At 41.9% G+C, this 20,842-nt stretch overlaps 1 protein-coding gene across 2 annotated transcripts in view; it reads right to left on the bottom strand.

Moving 5' to 3' along the window:
• GRB2 (growth factor receptor bound protein 2) overlaps positions 1-20,842 on the bottom strand; it is a 67,300-nt gene that overhangs the window by 5,783 nt on the left and 40,675 nt on the right. For both annotated transcript variants that reach the window (XM_036267835.1, XM_036267836.1), the window contains exons 3-4: positions 9,123-9,220; positions 1,192-1,314 (exon numbers count right to left, since the gene is read on the bottom strand). In XM_036267835.1, coding sequence (XP_036123728.1) covers positions 1,192-1,314; positions 9,123-9,220 — 221 coding nt within the window. The remainder of the gene's footprint in view (positions 1-1,191; positions 1,315-9,122; positions 9,221-20,842) is intronic.

Here is a 20,842-nt window from a genome sequence, read left to right as displayed (position 1 = left end):
CTGGTGTGGCTCAGCGAGCTAAGAGGTGGCCAGCCCAATTCGCTGTCAGGGCACATGCCCGGGGTTGCAGGCTGGATCCCCAGTGGGAGGTGTGTAGGAGGCAGCTGATCGATGTGTCTCTCTCTTTGATGTTTCTATCTCTCTCTTCCTCTCTCTCTGAAAATCAATAAAAAATATATTAAAAAATAAATAAATTTTAGCCCTGGCCCGGTAGCTCAGTTAGTTAGGAGCACTGTCCTGATAGGTCAAGGTTGTGGGTTCAATCCCTGGTCTGGGCACATACAAGAATCAACCAATGAATGCATATATGGGTGGAACAGCATATCAATGTTCCTCTCTCTGTCTCCCCTCCCTTCCTCTCTCTAAAATCAATTAAAAAAAAGAAGAGAGATACTTCTAAAAAAAATAAAGAATAACTACTTCTTTGTCATATAAATGAACTGATTTGTAAGATTCCTAGGGGAGGGGTTCCTGTGATAATATATTATTAACTAGAAAAAGGACCGAGTCAAAACACACATGGAAACCACAATTTGATTCAATATCCTACGTCACAGATGGGGGCTGATTTGCTTAGAACCCTCTAAGTTCCAATTTATATTCTCCGTGACTACCAGGGTGATAAAACTTCCTGCCTTCCCCAGTCCTTGTTCACCAGCTCCCTTCCACATTTAAATTTACCACGGGGAAAAGCAAAATACCCCAAAACTCTTGTAGTGACCTTTCCAATAATAGCGAGAGGCTTAGGCTGGTGCTGGCAGATTTCAGCTGGATACCTGGTGAAGGCCCGCAGAGGCAGCTGACTTTGCCATCAGTCAACCATTAGAGAGAGCTGCAGGAATCCCACAGAGGGAAGGGTGGGGGTGACGAGAGAGTCATGTGTGCGGTTACCCTGGGGAGTGGTGGGGATTAGGGAAAACTGGCAAGCATGTGTTGTCCGAAGTGCGGCTGCGGCTCAGCAACTAGACCGCTTCCATGGGGAACGTAAACCCAGTGCTATTAGAACAAATTTTTAGGAGCCAGAAATTAGGACTTCAATGTAATATCTTTTGATCTGTGAAACATTGTTTAGGCTAAACCCCTACCAGTTTGCAACCTTTTGTGTGTACTGCCAGACATCTGGCCTCATAGCTTCACAACTCAGGTCAGCTGGAGGCAAGGACCCAGGCAGCCGAAGCAGGACGTACTTACTTGACAGAGAGGGAGAAATCCCCAGGCGCACTCTCACTCTCTCGGATGAGGAAGGCTCCATCGTGCCGCTGTTTGCTAAGCATTTCTTCTGCCTTGGCTCTGGGGATTTTGCCAAAAAACCACCTAAGGAAGGAAGGCAAGCTGGTCAACATCTGCTTCCCCAGAAAGAAATGGGATGTGCAGTCTCCAAAATGTGAGTAACAGAACACTCCTTGCCAGGGAGGGGAAGGACCTCCCTCTTCACCCTTCAGTCTCAACATGCCCAACCACGCTGTTCAGTCAGGTCCTCCTTTGAGAGATGAACCATCTTCCTTCAAACAACTTCACCATACCCCACTCTCCAGAAAGTGATTCATAAGGCACTTTCCTATAGAGGTAGACACTTAAAATGGGCCTTCAGGGCCAAAGCCTACTAGGCTTCCTACAGACTCATTACAAGGCACGGGGGAAAGTCCAGGCCTATGATTTGAACCACAGAGGGGGAGACAGGATCCTTGCAGCCATGTGATAAAGTTGCAGCTTTGCTACAGTAGGAAATGGGGGTAGGAAAGCTGGGAGGCCCAGAAGCTGGAGACAGGGCTTTCTTATAACAGCCCAAAGGGAAGAGGTTCAGGCTATAAGAGGAAAGCGTCCACTAGTAATTAAGGTTGGTATTCCTTTCAAAGCCAATCTCTGCTGTCCCTGCTCAGTTTAGCTTTTAGGAGCCCTCAAGAACATCATATTTTACCATGTGCATGGATAGCTAGTTGCAAAATTCGACTTTTCATTTGGATCAGGTTAGATTCTTCTGCTCTCAATGCTAATTCACCTTGGCCACAAGAAAAGTGAATTAAACCATACCAATTTAAGATGGACGAACTGTGAAAACAATGCTCTCTTTTCAAAGTTGTCTTTAATGTATTATTATGGTTATTTTAAAAAAGCAACTATGTTTCCTAGAGCTAATAAAGACCTGTCTGCTTCATTAAACTCCATACATGGTAACTAATATTCATTAAATAAACGAACTATATTAACAAAGATACCAAAGAGCCCATTAACTTACTTATGTATTTATCTCACGTATAAGCAACTGCATTGGCAAGAGGTCCCTAAAAGAATACACTATACTAAAATTCAAACAGAGAGATGTGAGTTGTTAGGAAGGATACATTCAGAAGTTGCCATTAGTAACCTTTAAACATTCCTAAATCTACCCCCTTGTGTCTTTCTCATTTTGTTCCTGTAATGCCAAGCTGCTGAGGAGCTGCTACCACCTACCTCCTGCTTCTACCAATACCTGAAGGGTAAGGACTCCAGTGCCTGCGAGTCAGGCCATGAGAAAAATCACATATTAATAAAATAGAATGATCTCCAGTTATGAAAGAAGAGCTAATACTACTGAGACCATTTAGATATTTTCTATTTTAATCTCTGCTTTCAAGTTTATAATGTACTCGCACGCACAGGCATTTGCCTGGGGTGGGGTCGTTACTCAACAGTTTCACTCTTTCCTCCTAAAGCCCCAAGATCTTCCCAGCAGGCAGGCATTTTCTTTCCTTTTCCACTTTTTAAACCATTAGCAGAAATATAAATTAAAATACTCTAGATGTGCAGGCCTTAAAAATAAAAAGCAAGGCTTCTCCCTCAAATTCCCCAGAGGCAGCAACTGTTGGCAGTTATATGTGTGTTACAGACTTTCCCTTATGGTGCACGGATAGATACATAGATAGATATGGCTGTAGGGTTTTCTTGCCCACAGTTTAAAATTAACTGAATTTTATTTTGAATTAAAAAACAAAAACTGTAGTGAAATAAAGCATGCTAATTGGATTTTACAACATAAACAAACCCGTTACAAGCACCCAGATTGAAAAATAGAAAATTAGCTGGAGACTTTATTAAGTAAATATTTCTTTTGTATCTGCTCCCATTTTTACTAAGCATGCATGTGCACGCATCCACACCAGCACACACCATCCCCCGCACCCCACCAAGGATGTCCCACAACATAAGGGCTAGCACACTACATGAGGAATGCTATCACTTCAGTTACAACATTTAAATACCATCACCCAAAACAACAATGAGGTATCACCTCACACCTGTCAGAATGGCCGCCATCAACAAATCATCAAACAAGTGAGGGTGTGGAGAAAAGGGGACTCTAGTACACTGCTGGTGGGAATGCAGACTGGTGCAGACACTATGGAAAACACTATGGTGTTACCTCCAAAAATTAAAAATTGAACTTCCATTTGACCCAGTGATCGATCCCACCTCTAGGAATATACCCTAAGAAGCCTGAAACACCAATCAGAAAGAATATATGTACCCCCGTGTTCATAGCAGCACTATTTACAATAACTAAGATCTGGAAACAGCCCAGGTGTCCATCAATAGGCGAATGGATAAAAAAGCTGTGGTACATATACACAATGGAGTACTATGCAGCTGTAAGAAAGAAAGATCTCTCATCCTTTGAGATGACATGAAGGGACCTGGAAAGTATTATCCTAAGCGAAACAAGCCAAGCAGAAAAAGACAAATACCACATGATCTCACTTATTTGTGGAATATAATGAATATAACAGTCTGAGGAATAGGGTAGACCCAGGGACGTGGAAGTAGGGTACAGACTGACAACCCTCAGAAGAGGGGGTGGGGGGAAGGGAAGAGATAAACCACAGAACTTATATGCATGTACGCATAACCAACGGACATGGACAACAAAGCCGGAGACAAGGTTGGGGGGATGGGCAGGAGGATATCAATGGGGTAAAAAAGGAGAAACATCTGCAACAAAAATAAAAAATAAAAAATTACCATCACCCTACATTTCCACAGCATTTTATACTGTTCATAAATTTGATTAGCCTCTTTTAATGGTGATATTTATATGTAACTACATGGCTATGGTCAAAATTTTAAAAATCTTTAGAAAGATGGGTTTATACCACACTAAAAATAGCAAAGGAGAAAGCTAATGGGAGGGGGCTGCTTATTTTGCAATTTACTTCTTTACTACATCCCATAGGCTCCCACCCATAAGCATTTAATGTGAAAGCACATAGTTGGATCCACCCCCAGTATCTACAATTCATCTTGCAACACTAATGCCAACAATCATTTTGTAGTCTGTGTTTAATTTGTTACCTCAAATGCTATATTAGGTCATACTCCATTTTTTAAATTTTTTCAATCCTCACCCGAGGACATTTTTTTCTATTTATCTTCAGATAGAGTGGGAGGGAGGGAAGGAGGGAGGGAGGGAGAGAAACATCAACATGAGAGAAACACATCGACTGGTTGCCTCCCGCATGACCGGGGATGAACTGCAACTGAGGTATGCGCCCTTGACTGGAATCGAACCCACGACTCATTGGTCTGCAGGCTGACGCTCTAACCACTGAGCAAAACCAGCTGGAGCAGGTCATACTCCATTTTAAACTTCCCTCTTCCTAACAAAACTAAAGGTTTTGGTTTGGGGTGGGGAAGAGGAAGGGAGGGAAGAGGGGAGGAGAGACCTGGTACTCTGTGCTCCCCCACAGCTATGAAACTGACAGTAACTATACTTATGGGTGTCCAGCCACAGAGCATCCCGTTACATGAAACATGCCTGTAAGACCAACCACCACATAGGTACAAAGTCATGGTCTTTGTTAGCAATCCACTCAGAGTTTGGAGTGTATTTTCAGCCAGAGTCTGTGAAGAACACCTGTACTGGATGCTTCCTGATTAATCGTTCAAACAAAGTCCTTTATAGTGGGGAACTGGGCATGAGAGTGACTTCCTAAAAGGCTAACCAACCAATCAGGTCAGTAACCACAACTTTCCAAGGAAGGTAGCCTTTCCTGTATTTTCTTTTCAAAAATATTTTTATTGATTTTTGGAGAGACAGGAAGGGAGAGGAGGAGACAGAGAAAGAGAAAGAGAAAGATCGATTTGAGAACGGAACACTGATCAACAGCCTCCTGCACACCCCCTACTGGGGATAGAGCTTGAAACCCAGGCATGTGCCCTGACTAGGAATCAAACTAACAACATTTCAGTGCTTGGGACAACACCCAATCAACTGAGCCACACTGGCCAGGGCTCCTATATTTTCTTTTTTTTTATCCTCACCCGAGGACATTTTTCCATTTTTGTTCAGGTAGAGTGGGAGGGAGAGAGAGGAACCGAGAGAGAGAGAGAAACATCGATGTGAAAGGAACACATCGAGTGGCTGCCACCCGCACAACCGACCAGGGCCGGGGACAAACTGCAACCGAGGTACGCGCCCTTAGCGGGAACCGAACCCGGGTCTCTCAGGACCGCAGGCTGACGCTCTAACCGCTGAGCCAAACCGGCCAGGGCTATATTTTCTTAATAGTCGAATTTGAAATGCCTCTTGTCACCTGAAACAATTCAAAGGAAAACAAGAATTTATAACCACAGGCATTTTATTTAACACAAAAATTATAGTATGAATTTCTGCTGAATTCCCTTTCAGCCTGGAAATATGAAAATGAAAAGAAACTTAAGTTGATTTTGTTGTCATTGGATTTAGTGCTGGAGTCAGCAAACCATGGCCCTTGGCCTAAATCTGCCCAGTTTTTGTATGGCCCATAATCTAAGACTGTTTTTAAAAAATGTAAAGGGTTTTTAAAAAAAATTCTAAAGAAGAAGATGTGTCATGACAGAGATTGCATGTGGCCCACAAAGTCTAAAATATTTATTTATTTTTTTATTTTATTTATATTTTTATCCTCACCCGAGGACATTTTTCCATTTTTTGTACAGATAGAGTGGGAGGGAGAGAGAGAAAGAGAGAGAGAGAGAAACATCGACGTGAAAGGGACACATCGAGTGGCTGCCACCCGCACGACCAACCAGGGCCGGGGACAAACTGCAACCGAGGCACATGCCCCCAGCGGGAACCGAACCCGGGTCTCTCCGGACCACAGGCCAACGCTCTAACCGCTGAGCCAAACTGGCCAGGGCTCTAAAATATTTATTATCTGCCTTTAACAGAAGTCTCACCAGCCCCTGATCTATTCTGAGGAAGAACTGAAGGAATAGATGTGCACATATTATTTGGCTTCCATGGACCGAGGTAAGGAGAATGCACTGTGATTCAAGGAGCCCTTCCTACTCCCAGTAACCACTACCCAACTGCGTCTTCCCAAGGAGTGCATTCCACGGTGCTGTCCATGAAAAGCCCACACAGCCCCCAAAGCAAATACCAACACTAAGTGGCCAAAAGAATGCAAAGCTGCCCTGGCCGGTTTGGCTCAGCGTTAGAGCGCTGGCCTGTGGTCCAGAGAGACCCGGGTTCGGTTCCTGCTAAGGGCACGTACCTAGGGAGCAGTTTGTCCCCGGCCCTGGTTGGGTCGTGCAGGCGATGTGTCCCTTTCACATCGATGTTTCTCTCTCTCTCTCTCTCTCTCCCTCCCACTCTATCTGAACAAAGAATGGAAAAATGTCCTCCGGTGAGGATTAAAAAAAAAAAAAGAAAAAGCAAAGCTGTGCTTATACACTTCCCAGGAGTATAAATGAAGAAGACATAAATTCTCCAAGGAATCTAAAACAAAAAATTTCCGGGGGGTGGGTGGAGTGAAGAGAGACCAAACTCGTATAGTTACAAAGATAGAAGATAGTACAAGTTCCAAACAAAAAAAGTTTATAAATTAGACTGGTTTTCACCTTGTAAATCATTCAATGAAACGTTTATTAAGCCATTATAAGATGCCTGGCTCTTCTTGAAGTAAAAAGAAATTTCTTTGATGACCTCACAGTTTCTTCATTATAGAAATGTCTGTATAGAGAGCTAGCTTCCCTTTACCACCTGCAAGGTAACTCAGCCTTCTCTCTCCAGGCTAAAGCTTGCTGGATGTGATCTCTCAAAGAACTTCATATTAACTACATGGGAATTTTATTATACCATAACTATAGCACCTAACTTCCCAGCACCTAAAACAGTCTCTGCCATATAATAAGAACTGTGTAAGTTTACTGACCAAGGCATGAATCAACAAACAGCTCTATGGTGAAGTTCCTGGATCATTTGTTTCATATCATAGAAAAAAAAACCTTTTTAGAACAGATTTGATTCATAAGTTAGCATTTGGCCCACAACTAATTGCTAGTGGTGGTTACCTCTGAAAGAAATATGTGTACGGGGAGAAACTCATCCAGGGGTGGGGAACGTCCAGCCCGAGGGTTGCCATGAACTCAATACCAGCTAACATCCAACCTCATCAAATCAGTCTGACCAAATAGAGCAGAATAATTTTTTTTTAATCCTCACCCGAGGACACTTTTACATTTATCTTCAGATAGAGCGGGAGGAGAAAGGGGGGAAAGAGAGAGAAAAACATCGATGTGAGAGAGACACACAGAGTGGCCGCCATCCACACAACCCCAACCGGGCCAGGGACAAACTGCAACCGAGGCACGTGCCCCCAGCGGGAACCGAACTCAGGACTCTAAGGTCCGCAGGCTGAAGCTCCAACCACTGAGCAAAACTGGCCGGGGCAAGCAGACTAATTTTTAAGTTTATAATTTTATATGGCCTGTGAATGATATTATAAATATCCAAATGGCCTTTGGTAGAAAAAAGGATAGTTATACTGAGAGTCTTTTATAATGAGAACTACATTCACAAATTACTGGTATTGGAATAAAAACACCAGAAGCATTTCTAATTTGTAGGATATAAAAAGGAATAAACTAGTCTTGGCTGGTTTGGCTCAGCGGTTAGAGCGTCGGCCTGCGGTCCAGAGACCCGGGTTCGGTTCCTGCTAAAGGGCACGTACCTCGGTTGCAGTTTGTCCCCAGCCCTGGTTGGGTCGTGCAGTGGCAGCCACTCAATGTGTCCCTTTCACGTTGATGTTTCTCTCTCTCTCTCTCTCTCTCTTCCTCCCACTCTATCTGAACAATAACAACAACAACAATGTCCTCGGGTGAGGATTAAAAAACAAAGGAATAAACTAGACAATCTTGAAGGACCCTTCAAGTTCTATGACATTGTAAATGTGTAAGATGACGGAGGCTCTGTGCAACATTAGGTGGTTAATATCTTGCTCTGGTACTTGAGGGAAGAGAAATGACAGGTACACATTAAAGCAGTAACAATGGGGGAGAGGGACAAATAGGCTGGTACTCAAGGTGGGTCAAGTTACCTAAAAGTCTCATCACTTGTGCTAAACCAAGTCTATAGAAAGAATTTCTTCATGTCTCGATGACACTCTAGTCTGAGCACTGAAAGCTTCAGCTCCCCTGACATACAAGGCATGAAAATACTGCTTTAGGGGTAGGAGCAGGGCCAATAAAAGAGGCGGTGGGTGAGGATGGGAGGACAGTGACCTCTCATGGCTCCCAGGGTCCCACTGTGTCACATACCAATATAAACAGGAGGGGCTCTAGAAAAAAATGAAAAGAAAAGAAGTTTGGAGTGGGAGAGCATTTTGTTTCCTCTGAAATGCGAACTCTTAAGTGGAGAGCAAGGGCAGTGAGTACAATAAACATTTATTGAGAACCAGTTATATGCCAAGCACTGTGCTCTGGGGACACAAAGATTATTTAAGATATGGTCCCACAGGAAAATCAAACATATCAATATAAAACCATATGATAAGTACCTTTTCTAAAACTCAAAAAAAAAAAGGAAAATTATAAAACATCTGGTCCCAAGGGTTTCATAGATAAAGAATAATAAATCTGTATAACTCTTGTTTTAGTACTTGAATATCACTGACAGTTATTATTAATCTGAAACATACACTATTATTGACTGTTACACTATCTTTATATACTATTACTAACAAGAACATGCACAATCAACATGCTTTGTTAATTCCCTGGGAAGACTGAATTAAAAGTATGATATACATTGCAGTGGTCTCAATTTTAAAAACATTATTGACAACAAGCAGGCAGGTCTGCTTGGGAGACAGTAGAGCCCAACTTACGGATGTGGCTTCATTTCTATGTAATTCTTGGGAATGAAGCCATCTTTCCCATTGAGTTCTGCCTTGTACCAGTTCTGATCACATTCTTCATTCAAAACCTAAAAAGAAATAAGACCAAAAAAAAAAAAAAATCAATCATGTCCTTTTTCATTCTTAAAAGAACCACCACAAAGACAATTATGTTGCTGTTTAGGTTTGTTTGTAAAAGGTGTTATTTGAAGTATTATCAGGTACATGGATGCAAGAAAGACTTCTTGAGACCTCAAACAACCAGCATTATGTCAACTCTGATAGTTAAAATTAAAAAGAAAAAGAAATTGTCCCTGGAAATGAGAGTTTAGGCTCCCAAGTAGCTAACATTAAACAGTAGAATAGCGGAAGGGAGGACGATGGGGAAAAGTAACAGATTAGTTTGGGAGTGAAGATTCTGGAATATAGCAAACACTGACATTGCATCCTACTGAGTGAACACAGACTCAAAAATAGAACCTGACTGACTACCCAAGGTTACCAGCTAGTGACTCACACATAGATTTTCAGATTCCAATTGAGTGTTCTCTCCAATACCACTCCCTGTGAGTTACATGGATAGGCTAGGCCACGATGCTACAATCTGTAGAGCATTGTAAATTGCAGGACAGATCTTGGTATAGTATAAAAGCTATCCTTTGAAGTCTAGATTTCTAACAAACAACAAAGGGCAGAAGGCATTGAAAAGAAAAAAAAAATAGTAGAGCCCAGCTGGTGTGGCTCAGTGGACTGAGCATCGTCCCATGGACTGAGAGGTCCCAGTTTGATTCCTGCTCAGGGCACATGCCCGGGTTTTAGGCTGGATCCCCAGTGGGGGGGGTGCAGAATGTGACCAATAGATGTTTCTCTCTCACATTGATGTTTCTATCTCTCTTTCTCTTCCTCTCTCAAAAAAAAATATATATTTTTGGGGAAAAAAAAAAGTAGATAATTTAAAAGAGAAAACAGAAATGTGAGCTGAACTCCAAAATGGTGAACACAGGAAAATGTTGATGGACTAGTAAGTGGTAGTCAATTTATACTATACAACAAAGTTCTAAAAGGAAGTTGGTATAATTCTTTACAAATGGTTTATTCAAGGTATTGAACAATGCTGTACTAATTGCCAAATTGCTTTCAAGTGTATGATGTGTATGGATTGGCATTTCAAAGTGAGACATGACTTTAGATAAGACTGAAAGCTAACCAATAGCCCCATGTTAAATGAGCCTCAGGGAATTCACTCAGAACAGAGGCTATGTCCTGAGGTTATGCTGGTCAACCTCTGGCCCTACCCATAGGTGACTGAGTTTAAGTATGTAAGATAAGGTGGCAAACTCTGGGAGTGTGATTTTGAGAGCTCTGAAAAAGCTCTCAAATTCCGTCAACTTCAGCGACAAAAACTTGTTTCTTTACATCATTGTTTTTCCCTTAAAAAAATAAATATAAAAATAAAAAATTCTTAAAAATCATTGTATTTTATTAAATACACTGATGATACAAACTAATAAATGTAAAATACATTCATAATTTAAAAATATGCATTTCAAACCGGGTTGGTGTGGCTCCATGAATTGAGTGTTGTCCCATGGACTGAGAGGTGCTGGTTCAATATTCAGTCAGGGCACACGCCTGGGGTTGTGGGCTAGATCCCCAGTGGGAGGCGTGCGGGAGGCAACTGATGGATGTTTTTCTCTCACACTGATGTTTTTCTCTCACCCTTCCTCTAAGAAAAATCAATAAAAACATATTTAAAAATAAAATATGCATTTCAAAAACACTAACCTGTGCTGTAGCCAGCAAAGCTATGTGGCTAGACAATGACAAAGGACACATGGAGAATGATGGTTTGGGAGGGAGAGTGTATTCAAGGCACTCCTTGCTATGATACTGTGACCTCATGAGGGATCACAGCAAACTCAAAAGCATGAGAGCAAAGGTGCAATTTAAAAAGCTGATTAAAGCCCTGGATGGTTTGGCTCAGGGGTTAGAGCATCGGTCTGCGGTCGAGAGAGACCCGGGTTCGGTTCCCGCTAAGGGCGTACCTCGGTTGCAGTTTGTCCCCGGCCCTGGTTGGTTGTGCAGGTGGCAGTCATTCGATGTGTCCCTTTCACATCGATGTTTCTCTCTCTCCCTCCCACTCTATCTGAAGAAAATATCGAAAAATGTCCTCGGGTGAGGATTAAAAAAAAAGCAAAAGGTGCTTAAAGCCAGGATTTTGTTATCTACCAAAAAGAAGGGCTTGAAGAAAAACGTGGCCTAGTAATTACTTATAAAGCATCATTTTATAAACAAAACAAAAAACTTTAGGCTTATGAACAAGTTTTTCAAAATGTCTAAAATTCCTGAAATGGTGAGTTGTATACCTACTCTAAAGATTTCTTAGCAGACAGAAGAGAGTCAGGAGGTGATTACGGTCCATTTGGGCATCAAAACAGAATAAGGTAATCACATGAAAAAGGTCACTTTTAATTTAAGGATAACTGTTTTATGCCAGGAGTTCATATAGCAACACATTCTTCTTTTTTTTTTTTTCCTCACCCGAGGACATTTTTCCATTTTTTTTTTTGTTCAGGTAGAGTGGGAGGGAGAGAGAGGAACAGAGAGAGAGAGAGAAACATCGACGTGAAAGGGACACATCGAGTGGCTGCCACCCGCACAACCGACCAGGGCCGGGGACAAACTGCAACCGAGGTACGCGCCCTTAGCGGGAACCGAACCCGGGTCTCTCAGGACCGCAGGCCGACGCTCTAACCGCTGAGCCAAACCGGCCAGGGCGCAACACATTCTTCTTGTCACCTTTACTAAGATAGAGGCACACCTGCCCCTAAAAAGTGCTCCTCCCAAGAAAAACAAACAACCCACCAACCCTCCAGGGCAATTCTCAGACTTTGCACCAACTTAGAACTATGATTTTCTGCAGAATAAAATTATTACTTGGTGTCTAGTATGCTTTTCCCCCCAAGGCGGCAGGAAATTAATTTGTTTTTTTAAATGTAATGTGTTATGTGAACGGAGAAAATTTTGGTTCTCTGGAACGTTCTAGCATACAGAATGTCACTTTACCACAAAGCCCAAGTATTGCTGTGCATCCTTCTAAACCTCTTTACTCAGGAACTTGAGTATCCCTGCTGCCTGCAGGCCACCCTGGGAGTCAGGGGCCAGGTCTTTCCACCCACCCGCTCCCCTGGTACATCAGCTTTGACATGCAAGCCTTCAAAGTAGAATGGCATCATTTAAAGTTTTTTTATTTATTTTTTCTTTACTGATTTTAGAGAGAGGAAGGGAGAGGTAGAGAGACAGAGAAACAACAAGGATCTGGCCCACAACCTGGGCATGTGCCCTGACTGGGAATCAAACCAGCAAACTCTTGGTGCGTGGGTCAATGCTTAACCACTGAGCCACACCGGCTGGGCTAGGATGGCATAATTTAAAAGATATTTAAAAATTAAGTTTTGGCCCTGGCCGGTTTGGCTCAGCGGTTAGAACGTCGGCCTGTGGTCCAGAGAGACCAGGGTTTGGTTCCCGCTAAGGGCACGTACCTCGGTTGCAGTTTGTCCCTGGCCCTGGTTGGTCATGCGAGTGGCAGCCACTCTATGTGTCCCTTTAACATTGATGTTTCTCTCTCTCTCCCTCCCACTCTATCTGAACAAAAAATGAAAAAATGTCCTTGGGTGAGGATAAAAAATAAAAATTAAGTTTTGCCCTGGCTGGTTTGGCTCAGTGGTTGGAGCATCGGCTCATGGACTGGAGAATCCTGGGTTCGGTTCCCGCTAAGGGCATGTACCTTGGTTGCACGTACCCGGCCCAGTTGGGGTCGTGTGGGTGGCAGCCACTTGATGTGTCTCTCTCACATAGATGTTTCTCTCTCTCTCCCTCCCTCTCTATCTGAAGATAAATGCAAGAATGTCCTCAGGTGAGGATAAAAAAAAAAATTTAAGTTTTATCAAATGTTTAAAACAGCAAAGAATACAAGTGAACATAGGTGAATACCGTAGAGCAGAGAAAGGAACCAGGACCACATGTGGGCGAGTCTGCACCTACAGAGACTGTATTTCATTTGCGATGGTTTATTACTCACAAGTAATTTTTAAAAGCCTGTTCAGAGTTCTAAGAATGAGGAAGCTGCTTCCACTACCATTTCCCCATGACAGAAGGTAGCTTACCATGTACTTGTTCAGTACCTCTTAACAAATAGATGGCTGAGTTCAACAACCAAATTCTCATTCAGCTTTGAAAATTCCAAGGAATGTTTTTAGCTGTTTCTCCATAGCTGCATGTTCTATTCCAACCTCCATATTCCTTCAAGTAATGACTTTGTAGTCACACAAAACACTTTGGTTTAACAGAAACAGATTGATCAAGAGATGAAATTACGAAAGGGCAAAGAGACGAGTTTTGATGGTATTTTTGCAAAAATATTTAAAAACAACAACAAAACCACACTGAAAATAATGTTATTAGGGTCCAAATCAGGAAGAAACCTAAAAGATGAGAAATGATGTAAGGTGTTTTGTTTCTTAAAAATTTTTAAATTAATTAATTTTTGTTACAGATGTTTCTCCTTTTCCCCTTATTGACACCCTCCTCCCGACACCCCTATCCCAGCACTGTTGTCTATGTCCATTGGTTCCACATACATGCATATACAATGATGTAAGGTTTACAGAGGAGAATTAGCTTGGGGGCTTTCAAGGTGTTGCCATTAATACTTCACAGTACTGGTTACCTGGGTGTGTTCAGTCTGTGAAAATTCACCAAACACTGTACTTACATATGAAAATTTCAATATATGTACCATATTTTAACTTAAAGTTAAGAAATATTTCAGTCAAGAGAAACAGTACTATTTGGTCCAATTCACAGATAAGAAAAACATACCAGGGCTTCATACCTCTCAAACACAAACCTTTTATAGCCCAAAAAATACAGAGGGAAGCAGAAACACAGTGAGACTTCTGAAATCCCTGCAATGATGTCTTACCATCACTACTCTATGACAAAAAGACATTCCCAGAAATAAAACTGTCTTCACCAGGGACAGCTCAGAACTTGTCTATGTTATGTGACTCTGGTAAGATTATTCGCCGCTGCCCTCATTCCTCACCCTCAATCTGAGACCATTCTAAAGGCAATGCAAATTCCCATTTACACCAATACCAATTAGAAGCTTTCCAAATAGTTAATAAAAGAAAAAGAAAAGCTAGAGGTCAGAGGTTTAGGTCTCAGGCCCCTGAGGATCACCTGATCTGGTGGCGAGAGTATAGGACTCAAAAGGCTGAACACATGAGTTCAAACTCCATTTTATTTATTGATTGATTTGAGAGAGAGAGGAAGAAAGAGATAGAAACATTAATGAGAGAGAATACTGACTGGCTGGCTCCTGCATTCCCCCCACTGAGGACGTGGCCCATAACCTGGGTATGTGCCCTGACCGGGAATCGAACAGGGACCTCTCCGTCCATGGGACAATGCTCAATCCACTGAGCCACACAGGCTGGGCCAAACTCCATTTTCATCAACGTGACCACAGGCAAATGACCAGTGTCTAAGTTTTGTTTCCCCAGCTATGAAGTGGTGCCAATACCGGCCCCTCAGGGTGACTGCGCAGACTCCATGAGAAAATGTAGCCAGCAGCACAGTCATCAGCGCAGAGCCACATCCCGCCACTGTAGTGGGCACACTGGCTCCCCGAGTTCCTCTGTCAGACACCTTAGCACTATTAGATCTGACAAACTCTGGCAATCTTGGGGGGCTGAGTTTTACCTTCACTAAGTTAGGTGTCATCGATGTAATGCTGCCCATGGGCACAACTGTACACAGAGTAACAGAGGACGAGAACTCTGTTTTATTCTGAAAACACATGATTCTGTGCCGACTTCAAAAAAAACTTTCCTTCTTTTAATCCTCACCTGAGGATATCTTTCCATTTATCTTCAGACAGAGCGAGAGGGAGGGAGGAAGAGAGAAACATAGACGTGAGAGAGACAAATCGATTGGCTGCCTCCCACATGACCCCAACCAAGGCTGGGGACCAAACCACAACCAAGGTACATGCCCTTGACCAGAATCGACCTCACAGCTCTGTCTGTGGGCAACGCTCTAACTGCTGAGCCAAACCAGCCAGGACTTCAAAAATTTTTTAAATGCAGAGTTCAAGGTTTACAATAGCTAATTCTCTTCCTGTGCCTTCTACCAACACTGGGAGACAAGAACTGCACTTAATTTTCTACACAAACTTTAGTGAAAAGGTAGATAAGTATTTTGTTTGTAGATTGTTGTATTTTGAAATATTAAGACATTTTCTGGCCTGAACATATTCGGTCATCTGTAAATAAACAAACTAGAAAAGGAATCATGATTTTATTCTTTTTTAAATAAATAAGCTGTACAGTTATAGAAGAGTAGTCCCAAAACACCTTTCAACAGATACTCTCATTCTAACAACTTGCAGGGGATTCAACATTTCTTCAGAGAAAATAATTCAAAGTTTTATCAATTTGTGAAAGAATTTGTATAAAAGCATTCGTGCAGGAGAAATGGAAACAATTACATATTTAAGTTCTTACTCATAAAAAAACAAAAAACAAAAAAACCCAAATACCACTTGTAACTGGTCTCTGCATTATAGAAATTCAACATAAGCCAGTGAGTTTCCTCCAGCTCTTCAAAGGTCAGTCAATCAACCTGGCAGGAATGATACTGACGTACTGCCATGACTTACAGAGGCTTTAAAAACAAAAATTAAATCCTCGCTCGACGATATTTTACATTTATTCTCTGACAGAGTGGGAGAGAGGAAGGGAGAGACACATCGACTGGTTGCCTCCTGCACGTCCCTGACCAGGGCTGGGGAGCGAACCGCAAACCCACAACCGAGGTACATGCTCTTGATGAGAACTGACCCTGCAACTCTTTGGTCCGCGGGTCCAGGGTTCGATTCCAGCCAAGGGTACATACCTCGGTTGCGGTACGTCCCCAGCCCTGGCTGGGGTCACGGAGAGGCAACCAGTCGATGTGTCCCTCTCACGTCAATGTTTCTCTCTCTCTCTCCCCCTTTCTCTACCTCAACATAAACAGAAAAATATCCTCGAGTGAAGATTAAATAAATAAATAATAAAATGAAATAAAATAAAATCAGTTCTCTTCAGCTGCCTGTTATATACTTTATTAGAAACTATTAGAATGCTCTTCAAGTTCTTAAGGCTCCCTTAGTAGGGATTACTGACTTGGCCTCAAACTACATTGATTCATTACTAACATTTTAAATAAGCGCTTTATAATCACCACCTCCATCTGTCACAGTTTTTGCTCAACATGAAAAACATCTTGGCTACGCTGTCTGTCTACTGTGTGCCAAATCATGAAAAACACCCACACTGCAGATAAATTATTCTGAATTTTAATGAGATGACCAACTTAAAGGTAGTTTAATAACTAAAGTTCTCAGTCCCACTAGAAACCTTAAATTGTGTATCCAAGCAGAGAGAGCAACAGTTCTCAAGTTCACGCCACCAGGCCAGTCTCCATGCCGAATGAATGACAACTCAAGAAAAGACATACTGAGCACTATTTGATCCAGTCAAGACCCTTGACAGGTAGTTGGCCCTTAAAGACCAGAAAATTGAAAAGAAATAAAATGCATTTATGAAGCTTTAAAACTCTAATTTTGGCAGATGTATAAAATTGTATGTAAACATCAAATTATGCTGTTTTATTACATGGTTTAAGGAAAACCTATTCATTTAAAAAAGTATTTATATAATGATAATGAAATCAAGGGGGTGGGTAGTTTATGTTATGTTAATGACATCTCTCAGTAGAAGTATAGTATCTATGTGATGAAATGCTACACTTAGTTCCCTTTGAAATGGATATTTCCACAAGATACATTTCTTTTGAGATCCAGGAGTCCTAAAGCCTTGATTTTTTATGCTACTTTCTTTTAAGAAATAATTTTATTTCCCAAACTAAAGAAATCCAAAGGGCATTTGTGGGTCAAGTCTACCTTCTGACCAATAGTGACACAATGGTGAGAGGTGCTAGGTTTTACCCTTAAACAATTTCAAAAGGAAAAGAATAAAAAAGAGGGTGAGAGGAAAGGAGGGAGGGTGAAAAGAAGGGAAGAAAAAACCCCAAATTCCCAAAATTTCCACTGGTAAAATCATTCATCACTTTATACTGCTGCCATTTGAATATAACTCCTTTCCTGTTGCCCAAGCTAGATTTCTCTACCCTTTCTAAGCAGCCAATATCAGTGGGGATCAATTTGAAGCAGGAACATTAAGTGGATCAAGAGACCAAGGCCCACCCAATGTCCACGCATCACAGTTTAATGATGAACTGATCTGATCTCAATCTCTATAGTGCTCCAAACCAGTTCAAACACCACTGTGTTTCTGTTAAGTCTTTTTAAAAAAATGTTTTTACTGATTTCAGAGAGAGGGAGGGAGAGGGAGAGAACTATTGATGAGAGAGAAACAGCTGCCCTCCTCAACACCCTCTACTGGGGATCGAGCCGCAACCTGAGCATGTGCTCTGACCAGGAATTGAACCTGCAAACTTTCTGGTGCATGGGGTGATGTTCAACCAACTAAGCTATACTGGCCAGACTGTTACAAAGTCTTAACCCAAATTATCCTTTGCTTGGCATTCCAGTTTTTGTAATTTGGCCATCACCTACCTATCTGTTCTCACCCACTACTTTACTAAGTGAACCCTTCAGTTCAGTCAAGCCAGCCAACTTGCCAGCTTCTAAGCACACTGTACTTCTCTTATGTTTTCCTTCAGGCTGGATTGTCTTCTTCCTTATATATTTGGATCTTTCAAGATTCAGTTCACAGCTTACAACCAGTTTTGTCACTTTTCTGTTTCATTTTTATAGTATTTAATGGAGGATCATGGTCAATGATAACATATAATTCTTTTTTTAATCTTCATCCGAGGACATTTTTCCATTTTTTGTTTAGATAGACCTAGTTGGGTATAGGAATGAGCACCACTCATCACATATTACTATCAAATTCCTGGTGGAAAACAGTAAGCTCGTAAACAGACCCTAGAAAGAAGGATGATTGTCATGTGTTTGTTCCCCTAAGGAAGGAGGGGCAAAATAAAGGAACAGAATGAGGCAACCAGTCTTCCTGTAACTTAAGCACCACTGCCAAAATACTTTCAGGTGGAGTACCTCAAAAGAGGGTAAACCAAATCTTTGCCACAGACTACCTACTTCTACTTTCTCCAAGGAAAAAAAAAGATGGTAGGGTGGTGACATGGGGTGGGGTGAATAGGGAAGAAAAGTTTCAGTGTGAAATGGATTAGGGAGAGAGAAGGTATGGTGTTTCTCAGCATGCGGACCCTTCCTGGAATGTTAAGATGCCTGGTTCAGCCTGCATGTTTGACTTGTGATTGTCTTTTGCCAGGTGTTAATTTTAGAGCTATTACTCCTCCAATAAAATTTTTACAAAAGACAGTATGGAAGACCTGTGCCTTTTTACTTTTCCTTTGAATGGCAGCTAGGTTGACGTATAGAGAGAAAAGGGATGAGAGACATATACAAACAAGTGTGCATGAAATGATTATATTAAGAGTTCAAGACTACTCATGCATTAAAAAAAATGTTTTCTTTCCTCATACTAATTTTTAGAGAGAAAGGAAGGGAGAAGGAGAGAAAGAGACAGAAACATTGATAAGAGAGAACACTGATGGCTGCCTCCTGCAGGTCCTCCCACTGGGGATTTGGCCCACAGCCTGGGCATGTGCCCTGACCAAGAACTGAACTGGCGACCTCTTGGTGCATGGGTAGATGCTCAACCACTGAGCCACAGCAGCCAGGCTACGCATGCATTTTTTAAAAATGAAAGACTTCCATTATAATGTTCACACATTCATACATGTAGGAAGATGAACAATTAAGCATACTAATCAAATTCAGGATATTTCTTTTCTGATAAACCAAACTGGATATTCTTATCAATTTCTCCAGGTTCAGTTGTCATTAAGAAAGCTGCTCATGAAACTTTAACAAAACAGGAAGGTAGTTTTCACATTTATGTGCTATTGATAAACCTAGAGGCAGTGAAACCTAAATGCCCAGGCAATACCCCAAAATAAACTCTATCAAAGGGGTACTGAGAGTTTCCATTCAAAGTAACTGTCTTTTTGTGTTTTGTGACTTGTGGAAGACATATTACTTTGGTGTAGTTGATTGCCCAACAGAAGAGTGAAATGCTCTCAGAACATCAGAATTTCAAGTGCAGGGATGTGGGGGAGGGGAGAGAGACAGACATCAGGGAGTTTCAAGAGAGAAAATTCTGTGCATTTGAAAAACTCAGCAATGATATATGATGGCCTGTACTAGGCAAGTACCATGCAACAAACCCTGAGCCAGGGGAGCTGAGGACACAATGGATCTGCTTCCCCAGAAGCTTAGAGTCTAGTAAAGTGCTAGTTGCAACACCATGTGATAAATGCCAGAAGAGAGGTAATTATGGGTACAATGGCAATTATCAATTGAACGAAAAATATTTGAGCTCCAAAGGCTGGACAGAAAAACCTAACTCCCATTTAGGGATACAGGAAACTTCATGGATGAAGTGTAAACTAAGTTATATTCTCTCTCTCTTTTTTTAATCCTCACCCGAGGATATGTGTCCATGTATCTTCAGATAGAGTGGGAGGGAGGAAGAGAGAGAGAAACATCAACATGAGAGGGACACATCAACTGACTGCCTCCCGCATGACCCGGACCAGGGTTGGGGATGAACCACAACTGAACATGCCCTTGACTGGAATCGAACCCACGACTCACTGGTCCATGGGCCAATGCTCTAACTGCTGAGCCAGGGCTAAGTTATATTCTTGGCATCTTTAGTTCTGCTTGGCCTGTGTAGGACTGTGAGTGGAATGAATGTGGCACACTTCCAACTTGCTATCAAGCAAATGGAGGGATGGGTTATTCTCTTGGCCATACTGGTGATGGACATTAACTAAAACACTGGTTAAGTCCGCCTGGTGTGGCTCAGTGGTTGGGCATCGACCCATGCACCAAGAGGTCGCCGGTTCAATTCCTGGCTGGACACATGCCCAGGTTGTGGGCCCGATACCTAGTGGGGGGCATGCAGGAGGTGACAACTGATGTTCTCTCTCATCAGTGTTTCTATCTCTCCCTCTCCCTTTCTCTCTCTAAAATCAATAAAGGGAAAAAAAATTAAAATAAATAAATAAAAGACTGGTTAAACTTCCTGAAGTTGCCAAGTAAAACCTTTACTAATGGTGTCAAAACTTCCTAACTGGAAATAACCAAAATAATCTAAAACTTGGCTAATTCTTTACTTTAACAATATATACTTAGCTACTGTCATTATCTTATTTACTAACAGAAGGTTTTCAATCTTAGGTCAAATTCTACAACCCTCTCCTCAAAACTACCAAACAAAATTTAAGAATCCTTCCAGGTCGGGAGAGCAGCACCCACCCATTTTCTGACGATAGGCAAACTGGCTCACTATCATTAGGTCAGCCCTCCAAGATCTACTGGTGTCCCGTTGCTTTGGCAAAATGAAACAAAACAGGAGCTCCACCCCCCCACCCCCCAATTAATGACAACAGAGTTTATTTATTTTATTTTTTTATCCTCACCCGAGAACACTTTTCTACTTTTGTTCAGATAGAGTGGGAGGGAGAGAGAGGAAAGAGGAAGGGAGGTGGGG

The sequence above is a fragment of the Molossus molossus genome, unplaced genomic scaffold, assembly GCF_014108415.1.
Source record: "Molossus molossus isolate mMolMol1 unplaced genomic scaffold, mMolMol1.p scaffold_m16_p_19, whole genome shotgun sequence".
NCBI classification, from domain to species: domain Eukaryota; kingdom Metazoa; phylum Chordata; class Mammalia; order Chiroptera; family Molossidae; genus Molossus; species Molossus molossus.
This window is presented reverse-complemented; position numbering and strand designations above follow the sequence as displayed.